General features: G+C 40.2%; 1 protein-coding gene across 5 annotated transcripts in view; it reads right to left on the bottom strand.

The window, feature by feature from the left end:
- LOC122247504 (uncharacterized) overlaps positions 1-10,000 on the bottom strand; it is a 121,822-nt gene that overhangs the window by 115 nt on the left and 111,707 nt on the right. For 4 of the 5 annotated variants that reach the window (XM_086555038.1, XM_086555036.1, XM_086555034.1 and 1 more), the window contains 9 exons: positions 8,925-9,306; positions 8,620-8,754; positions 6,715-8,211; positions 6,172-6,326; positions 5,589-5,807; positions 5,141-5,259; positions 4,736-4,954; positions 3,852-3,950; positions 1-1,427 (listed from right to left, as the gene is read on the bottom strand). The exon at positions 1-1,427 is cut by the window's left edge and continues 115 nt beyond it. In XM_086555038.1, the coding sequence (XP_086411164.1) occupies positions 1,349-1,427; positions 3,852-3,950; positions 4,736-4,954; positions 5,141-5,259; positions 5,589-5,807; positions 6,172-6,326; positions 6,715-8,211; positions 8,620-8,754; positions 8,925-9,300 (2,898 nt within the window). In that variant the 5' untranslated portion in view covers positions 9,301-9,306 and the 3' untranslated portion in view covers positions 1-1,348. Of the gene's footprint in view, positions 1,428-2,216; positions 2,276-3,851; positions 3,951-4,735; positions 4,955-5,140; positions 5,260-5,588; positions 5,808-6,171; positions 6,327-6,714; positions 8,212-8,619; positions 8,755-8,924; positions 9,307-10,000 lie in introns of all 5 variants that reach the window. The other variant, XM_086555035.1, reaches the window with a different exon arrangement.

The raw sequence follows: 10,000 nt of genomic DNA, 5'->3' as shown, positions 1-10,000 counted from the left end.
AATCAAACCGCTGTAAAAGTTACTTGCACTTAAAACAGAAATACTGTCTTAAGTGTCCTAAAGTATATGATGAGAGGGGGAAAAAATGGGAAAATTCAAGAGCGGGATTTGATCAACCTATGACTTGTTTATCATCAAGATGCATGTTAAGTGGAAGCACTACATTTATATTAATATAAAGCTCTTCAAAGTGGATGATGAGGACTAGTTAATAGCTGATCCACAAAGAGGTGGATCAAATCACTGAAGGAAAATCTACACTGGATATATGTCAGTCCTTTTAAAGTCCCTTCACTGGCAGAAGCTTCTTATAACTTTATTGGTGGCTTGCAACTGTAAAATGATTACAGAAACAAGCCTTCACCCACACATGTAAAAGATAATGCTTCATTCTGTACTGATAAAAACTATGCTTAAATAAAAAATAAATACATGGAAAAAAACACTTTCTCCTTTTTTTCCCAGTCACTGTTAGCTGTTATGAAGATCATTAAACAGTTACCAGTATCACATAGGATATCACATTAATGTTATATTTACAGAGGAGGAGAAACTAATCATTGTGGTGACATTCCATCTGAAGACTGAACACTTCCTATAAGTTTCTCCAGATGGTTAGAAATACAGGTCATTTATGGCATATAAGGTTATATATACAGAATATGCATATGAGCCCTAAGTGTTCAGACTTTGTATCATAAATGAAGAAAAAGGTTAATTGCAAAGTGCCAGTTCCTCCAAATTTGGCAAATACCTTCTACCTTACATATGTACACAGCACAATCTTCTCTACAGCTTCTGACATTTCAACATTCAAAACAATATAAGTGATACAATAAGCAAAGACAGATTTCTCTTCCTATTAAGAGGTGCTTTCTGCAACAGTTTTGAAGTTGATATAAATACTTTTCAGCATAACTTTTAAATGCACTGCTTCTGCAGAGGGGGTTTCACAAACAGGAAGCTATATGATTCTAGCTACACTGTCTTCCATATCAAAACTATTTAAATTATTCATATTTGAAATGCATATACAGACAGCTACAACCTGAAGAAATGAATGATAAAAAAAACAGCACAGACAGGCATACATGTTACACAACATTCTCACAAAATAACGAAATTAATTAACGCAAAGTTTTTCATTCATACAAAAGAAGCATGACTGGAAGGTGATGTTATTCTCATTACTAAAACTATTATTTCGGAAAATAATAAGAAATAATTTGGAGAACAAGGAAAGGTAAAGGCAAATACACACAAACCCCATCAAGGACCTTTCATGCAATAACTGTCTGTACTGAAGAACAACAGGCAGAAAAGTTGGGAAAAGTGAGGAACAAGTGCTTCATCTGGCTACCAGAGAAGGTGTTCTGGTCTTGTTGAGGTTCTTCTTCTTCTCTCGAATCATTAGCTCAAAGTCCGCTCTGAAAAAGCAATTGCATTCGGTAAGACATACGTTCTTTCTTCTGTGTGGAATCAGCTTTTCCCGGGAGGAAAGAATAACTTTTTACTCGAAACTGAAAGTAGTGATAAAATCTGCAAAATACCTTACATTCTAGATACTTATATAAATATATGCAATTAGGTATTTATATTTTAATAAAATGCATCAAACACTTTAAAGTCTTGATATATCCTCTGTAGTACTAAGGAAAAAATATAAATCTTCTATACAGAGTACACCATGCACATACAAAGTTTGTTTGGTATATACACTGGGGTTATTATTAGTAATTTTCCTCAAAAGAAAGACTGAAACAAAGACATAGAATCAGGACACTGCATCAATGTTACTATTAGAGCAAGATCTTATTCTAACTACTGTTCACACCTGATGAATTCTTCCATAAAGAGCTCTCTCTTTCAATAATTTCAACTTTTACTCCATATAACTCTGAAGACAAACTGGTAAACATTTTTTAACATCTTTATCAAACTGTGTCAAAAATTGAACTTCCAAAAGAATTCTACTACAACAAAAATTGCACCTTATATTTAATGTAAGATAATATTATTAAATATATTACAGTACCTCATGCTCTGCAAACTAACAAATTACATTTTTTCTAAATGCGACACAAAATGAACATTCAGTAATGCATCACCCTGTCATGTGAACACACTGAGCTACAAAGATAAAATAACTAAATGCCTAAAGAATGAGGGAAGTACAATAAAAAGGTAAATAAAAAGCACAGGTTAACAAGCATTACCTGGTTCATAGGGAGTGAGACCCAGCAAAGCAAAGATGGATCTCCTATTCTCATCATGGCTAGGTAGGGTTTTGAGAATGCTTGTTAGTGTTGGGATCATAATGGGTTAAAAATATAAATGAATGAATACATTGGTTCTCAACATCCTCTGGTTCTAGGTAAATACTTTCAACAAATCTTCTCTACAAAAGCAACTTCACTTCCTCATGCAAAAGTGTTGACTCAAGCATTTAGAGCAATTCCATGTTGAGAATCAATGGCTGAGGCAAAATGAAATCAAATCATTCAGAATAAAAAAGGGGAACATACTACACCATAACTACAGCAAAGGATAGTAATTAACAAGTCACAACCAACATGAAGCAGTTATCTAAGAACAAATTAAAACAACATCAATATACTGAATGTACTTTGAGAACACTCTTGACTACACACTTTATGAAAGTCTGTATCACGCACATTTTCCATTATAGGATAAACAATCGGATCACCCTGCGTTTAGTCCTGAATAGCACTAATCTGAATGATCCTACATCATAATCAATAACCAACAACTAATTCATCATCCATTAAAGTCTACTTTTCTTGGGAGCTATTACCTAAACATCATTAAAATCATTCATAAAATAATATCTTGCCACCCTTGACATAACTTTCTGCTATTCCTGCAATGTCACTACCTCTACTGTAAAAAAGCAGTCTGACTATTCAATAACTTCAGCTAACCAAAATGAATACATTTGCTGTGCTCCAATAACAGACAAATAAGCGGATGTAGCAAGTGTAGACGATTACAGTACAACGTCCTCCAGAGGTAATGGCGCTGAGCACAAGCAGTTAAAACAAAATCCTTGTCTTCCTACTCCCACTTACAGTATAGATTTAATCCCAAGAATAGCTGGATTGAGCCAAAAACTCATGTGGTGTAGTGGCTTGCCTTGGCCTGCTTGTGGGTAGAATTTTCCAATATTATCAAAAGTTGAGAAAAATATTTATAAACAAGACCAGTCTCACTGTTTTAGCAACTGCTGTGGTCCTCTTTCCTTGTATATGAGATTGAGAGTGTTTCATCACTCAGTCAATTGTTTACTCTAGTTTCCTCAATGTATATACTTTATACCTTAATATTTTACAATAAAAACCACATCAGTTTGAATAATATAGAGGACAATTTTCGCTTTCATAATTTCACACCAGGTGCAAGAAATCTAGAAAACATTAAAGTATCTCTCGCTAATAATGTGATACACAAGAGGTTCATTTCTGCAGACATCTTTAGGGCAAGTTACTACCACTATAAACAATATAAGGAAAATATACTGCACAGGAAAATATCTGAATACAGATTCCTTAGATAACTGTTTCTCATTGATCTATTTTAGTAAGTATTTGCCCACCATTTTGTACTTGTATAAATTACACATAAGCAATCCACATCAAAAAACTTTACCTTCTTGAATCAAGAAGCTTGAAAATGCAATAAAAATTATATAAATGACAAATTAAAAAAAAAATGAAATAAAAGCAAAGACATTTCATTAAACATAAAAAGCATTATAGTACATGCCAGCCACTTAAAAGTATGATGTTAATACACAACACAGAAATGGTGATCCATACATGGAAAACACTTACTGTTTGACAGCATCTGGAATATCTAATTGATCGAGGGGGACAACCTGTGCTAACTCCGTAAGGTTATTGACAAAGGTAAGCTTCCGGTAAAACTTCGTGCTGAAAGGGTAATTTCTTATATTAGAAATCAAATAGGATTATGCTCAAGATCTGCTATCTATTATTCCCAATCGGATATGATTTCCCATTGAGCCAGTTATCAATTATTCATAATCATTACAACCAACTTCATTTTGTGAAGTATGGTAAATATTTATATAAATATTATATATATCCCTTAAGGGACAGGAGAGTTCAGAGCTTTGTGTGCACAACAGATAGTGTAAAGAGCTAGAATCAAACCTCCAGAATACAACTGTTGAAAAACTAGCAGTTAAAATTACCTTTGCCAACTTTTGCCCTTTGTAACACAGGCCAAGAGTACAATAATACTGTATAATGTGAGCCAAAAAGATGCATGATCAAACATTAATTAATAAAGAAATGGAAAATATAACTTTTGAGATTATTTCTCTTTAGTAACTGTAATACCTAATTCCTAAAACTGTCATATATCATTCCTTAGGGTTTGAATATTCTGAATAATTTTTACATCAGTATGCTTGGCAAAAAGTGCCAAGCATACCCAACATCAAATATTCTGCCACTAGACATAAAATACTACAGCTCATGGATCCTCAAGACTAGAAATCTGATCCTAATTTCAACAGGGAAATGTTTTTTTTTTCCCTAAAGCAAACAACTTCAATTCACATTGGTTAATTTGATAACAGACAGCCCAGTCAAAAAATGAAACTGGACAAGGCTACTCCTGTGCAAATACATATGCACTTCCTTTGAGAATAATAAATTTACGATAATAACAAAATCAAAATCCAACAAACCTGATAAAAGGTCTGGAGAAGGCAACGACAGTGCGAACCCAGAAGGTGGGATGCACGACGTGGAGGGCCTTCAGGTTCTTTCGCAATTTACGGTCGATCATCTGGTAGGCTCGCTTCAGCCAGTGGAAGTTTGGCATGTGGGACTTGGGGGTTCCTCCAGCAAGGTACACTAATACATAGTCATCGGCAATCAGCTGTTCAAGGGTTGACAACACATAACTGCAACGAAAGGGAAAAAATAATTATGATTAACACTCAAACTCTTTTTGAATACAGGTATAACTTTAACAATTCTTTGATGTAGCTTTTGGCAAAGTTATTGCACAAAAAGCTACAACAATGACCAAACAAATCCAATATAACAGTCATAGTACGCATGACATCAACCCAAACATTTAAACTAACAGGAACAAGTTATCCATGACATAGTTGTAGTCTCTCCGCGAGCGGTCTGGCAACTGACAGGCGCTGATGACGATCACGGCGTTCTGGTCTCCACCCAAGTAGCCTCCGTGACTTACACACTGAAAGAGGCGAACAATTAACACATCCTTTTCGCCTTTGCTTCATTATGAAATGTTGAGTCACATAAACAGTAACAGTAGTATTGGTGGTGGTAAAGAAATGGTGATGGTGATGTGATGGCAATGATAAATTTACAGGTAAACGTAATAATAATAATGTTACAATTATCATTATCATTATTACTAGTGGTAGTAGTAAGACTATCAGAAATAATAATAATAAAATGAATAAGAATAACTATAATATCAACAGTAATAATAATCATCATTGCTAATAACATAAATACCAAAATAATAACATAAATACACAATAACACGGCGAAACCAACCTTCCGATAAGGCGCAATGACCTTCATGTCTATTCTGCGCCAGACGCCGCCGATGACGACGCTCCTCCAGTGTCTCTCCTCCGCGGATTCCTCGGCGGCGGAGAATTCTGGAATCAGCAGCTGGGGGGGCGGGGTGGGGATGGGCTCGAGGTGCTGCTGGCTCTCGCAGGGGGCTCCGAGGTTGCCCCTTGGAGTCTGGTAGATGTCCAGGTCCTCGTCCTTGAAGGGATGGAAGGAGGGGGGAGGGGGGATATGGGGGGGAGGGATATGCTATTAAAATTGCTGATTAATTGCTAGTTATTATTTTCGTTTAGAATTAAGTAGAGTTATTTTGTACCAGTATTTAAAATATCTTTTTGTAGTATTTGTCGCTTTGAAACTACACGATAATAAAAAAAAACAGGTGACTTTAGAAGAGAAAACGAGAAATACTTTCTACTGAATCAATAAAAAAAAACGAAATCTTAAAGAAAAAAGTGACCAAGAAAAACTGCATCACTGAAATTCCCACATGTTAGTCACGAACTTATCTTTCCGATTGAAAATTAATGAGATCAATAAAGCTTAATTAAAGAAGCCTTACCCCAAAGCCATCTTCCTCTTCGCCGTCGCTGCGCTGGCTAAATGCAGAAGCAACCGAGATGTTATCGTCCTCCACAGGCGATCGCAAGATGTCTTCGGCCACGGAAATGCGCTTGCGTTGGCTGATGTTCCCGAAATCGAGGTCCTTTGGTCTCTCTATGTAAATCGGTGACTGAGGTTAGAATATTTCTTAGGCTTGCAATAATTAAGAACTATAGTAGAACGTCCCATGAATAACTAATCACCGAGAAATGTACAGTTTCTTAAAATATGTAACTTGTCGATACTGGGTTTCAAACATTTAACCGAAAACCCTTCTTTCCATGAATTACATTTAAATAAAATAATAATCATACAGATCATATTGAATAGCATACTATCAAAAGAATACTATGAACCGTAAATATACTTTCTCAAATAAGGTAAAATGATCATATAGTGAAACAAAGACAAAACACAAATGGGATAACCCAAACATTCTTGAACAAGCTCCTCGCCGAGTAAACAGATCCCTTTACACAATAGCAATTATAGGTCATGTTACCTTCGTCGGGCGTCATGTATTCAAACGTGGTGCTCGGAGTATTGATGAGGGACGGAGTGGTAACGTCAGACAGGTCGCTGCCTTCCATTAGTAGCTTCTCGTCGCTGGACTCGTCTTTTGGCTCGCTCTCGTCACAGGTTCCGGTAATGACAATGTCCGGCACGTCCAACGGCTTGTGTTGAGCGACGCCGTTTGGCACGCGGGTCTCGCTCTCCCCTGGCAAGTCCGGCTGCTTCTGGGGAGTGTAAGGGATTTCGGGATTGGACAGATCTGGCACGTCGTTCAGGTCTTCGCTCGTTGCGCCACTCAAGTCGAGCACGGGTGCTGGGATCTTCTTCATGCCGAGGTCTTGCGACTTGCTCTCGACAAAGACCCCTTCGACTTCGAGCTCTTCGTGGCCTTCCTTGCTTAGCCTGAGGGATCTGCGTCTCTCGAATCTGAAGGCCGTATCATCACTGTCGTCGAATTCAATGTCGTCAATGAAAATATCTGAAGACCTCTTTGAACTATTGCTCTCGTTCTCGTGAACTACCGGACTGCTGTCATCGAAAACGGCCCTGATATCTTTTTTGACGGTGTTGCCCAGATCGAGACCTTCCGTCGTTATGACCATCTTCTTTGGCGAGGAAATTCCACTGTCTGTATTTCTGGTGTTGTGAGAACTTATCTGTTCTTGCAGGGAGTTGTGTAGTGCTTCGATTACCTCCTTGTCCACGTACTCACTATACCGTTCGGAATTGTTCAATATCTCCTCGACTTCCTTTGGCGTCAGAATGTCCTGCAATCTGCCACTCAAATTGTACATATCTCTGTACTTGGTGAAGTCTAGGCATTCCCGCACTTTCATGAGTGTGCTCTGCTCGATGCTCAAGCTCTCGTCCTCGCGGCTCTCCTCCGTCAGACTCAAACTCAGGTCTGTCGCGGCGTAGGTGGAGGTGCTCCTCGTACTGTTGGTTTTGGGCGTTGACGTGTTTGTGTGCTGGATTTTGCCTTGGTGCAAAGTCGATCTGTCGCTCTCTTCCAGGTCCTTTCTCAGGTCATTCCCTGCACTAGCATCCAGAACGATGTCCGAGATATCTTCTCCTACTTCGCAATCGTTCAACATGTTTTCAATCTCCTGGAGGTCTTTCGCGAATGTCCCCACGTCAGAATTAAGCGTGACGTTGGCCCCGGCCTCGTTGATGTTCTCGTTGCTATCTAGCGTTGCCTTTTCATTGTCGCCGTGCTCCCGAATGGTGGTCTCCGCGGGCACGATCTTCCGCCGCATACTCCCGTGCCTCTGGAACTCCCCCGCCCTTACGAGGCCCTCGATCTTCTCGGCGTCGGGGGCGTTGATGGGAGTCAGGTTCACCTTGCGGCGGAAGCTCTTGTGCCTCACGAAGGCGTTTTCGTGGGAGTTTGGCAGATGGAACTCCTCGAAATAATCCTCCTCGAGGTCACTACTGACTTCAAAGCCATCTCCCTGTCTGGGAGAATTCTCACAAGATTCTAGCTCATCTGCAACAAGACCTTCTATTACTACATCAGCTAAATACAAAGCCAACTTCTTACTCTAAAACAAAGACAAATCTGCAAGCAGGATTTTACAGCAATGTCAAGTATATACCAGCTCATGCTTGGCGACTACTAAACTCTTGTTATTCTACACACAATTGCTGATCATCTGATCTGTACATTGTAGCAACACACTTTTACTTTACTTCTTAATGAGCAAGTACGACTGATGACTTTTTAAAAATCAAAGCCACAGTTAAATGTTACAAGACAAATACAGAAGGATGCGGAGGATACACTTTCGTTTTGTTAATTACTGAACGAGATACAACAAACTGTACAAGAGAAAATACAACACGTGTGATGGCAAACGCTGACAATGCAATTCGCACGCCACTCGTCTCACCGTACCTGGCTTATAGTCTGGACTGAGGAAGTTGGACATGCTGCGTGTGCCTGTTCCGGAATCCTCGGACTCCACGAGACACACGCCGCTGGACTTCAGACCCACAGTCTTCATGGCCAAAGGACTCGTCGGAAACTCAACTGAGAGGAAGGAACACACTCAGGAATGAAAAGGGAAGGCCGTCAAAATGATATATATAAATGCGTGAACATAAAAATGGACAATCCCATAAAAAATAAATTATGTGTGTGTGATAAATCAATTAGTGTGCGAGTGCGTGTGCGTGTGAGTGAGTGAAGGCGCGCCTCACCTGTTTCGGTCGTGTAGTCCTCGGGCGCGGGGAGCGTGAGGTCGGGCGTGGCGAGGCCCGAGGACGAGGGTGGGCGGGAGGACGTGGGCGAGGAGGTGGCCGTGAGGTCGAGGTCACTGGAATGGAGGTCGCTGGGCGCCAGGGACACCTGCGACGACGAGGGCGGCCTGGAGGACGGCGCCGACGAGTAGGCCGACGAGCAGGCGATGTCGGGGTCGCTGGTGGTGAGGTCGCTGGGCGCCAGCGACACCTGGGAGGCCGCGGCGCTCAAGGGGGGGCTGGCGGGGGACTTGACGCCCCCGGAGCTCTGTCGCGATAGCATGCCTTCATCCCCGACGCCCGCGCCCACGATGGCTTCGCCGCTCGCACCTCGCATCACAACCTGCAACGAGGCAATGGCCGTTACAGACACATTTTCGAAAATAAACTCGCGTCATCATCTAAGTTAGGAGGCAAGTCAAATCATTGAATGGTCTCCTTTCGGAAACTTCAAATCGACTAAAACAAGAAAAGAAACTTCCCAAATATTACACTATATCATATAAAGACACATTCCTGATGCCTGCTTACACGAGGTATAACCCAATGTAGATCTAAGAACAAACTTAACTAAAAAACGTGACAGACAAGCACAAACACAGTCATTAGAATGAGAGTCATAAACGACATACAAAAACACCGTTCTCCCTAATGTTATATAAACCACACGGGGGGAGGGGAGGGGGGCACAGCTGTCATTAAAACAAATCAAATTTAGACTGAAACAGAGGCTTCTGTACAGTGCACACATACACGCAAGACGCTCAAAAAACAAAACAAGCGAACACACAAACACACCTACATATATGCAGCTAATCACCTACCTACATTAGAACACGCACAGTAACTTGAGGCCAAGTGCCAACTGTTGCTGTTCAAGAATAATCAGTGCGATACTTCACCTAAATCATTACCTCACGACACTCGGCCTGCGCAGTATTTTACTAACCTACCTCCTCACACATGACCGTAATGGAGTTATTCTACGATCCTGTTACACGCCCACGAGATTTATATAAACTACACCTTTAATCCAA

This window comes from Penaeus japonicus, unplaced genomic scaffold, assembly GCF_977035675.1.
Source record: "Penaeus japonicus unplaced genomic scaffold, GWHDUDI00000001_assembly GWHDUDI00000030, whole genome shotgun sequence".
Classification (NCBI taxonomy): domain Eukaryota; kingdom Metazoa; phylum Arthropoda; class Malacostraca; order Decapoda; family Penaeidae; genus Penaeus; species Penaeus japonicus.
The sequence above is the reverse complement of the archived record's forward strand: the minus strand, read 5'-3'. Positions and strand labels throughout refer to the sequence as shown.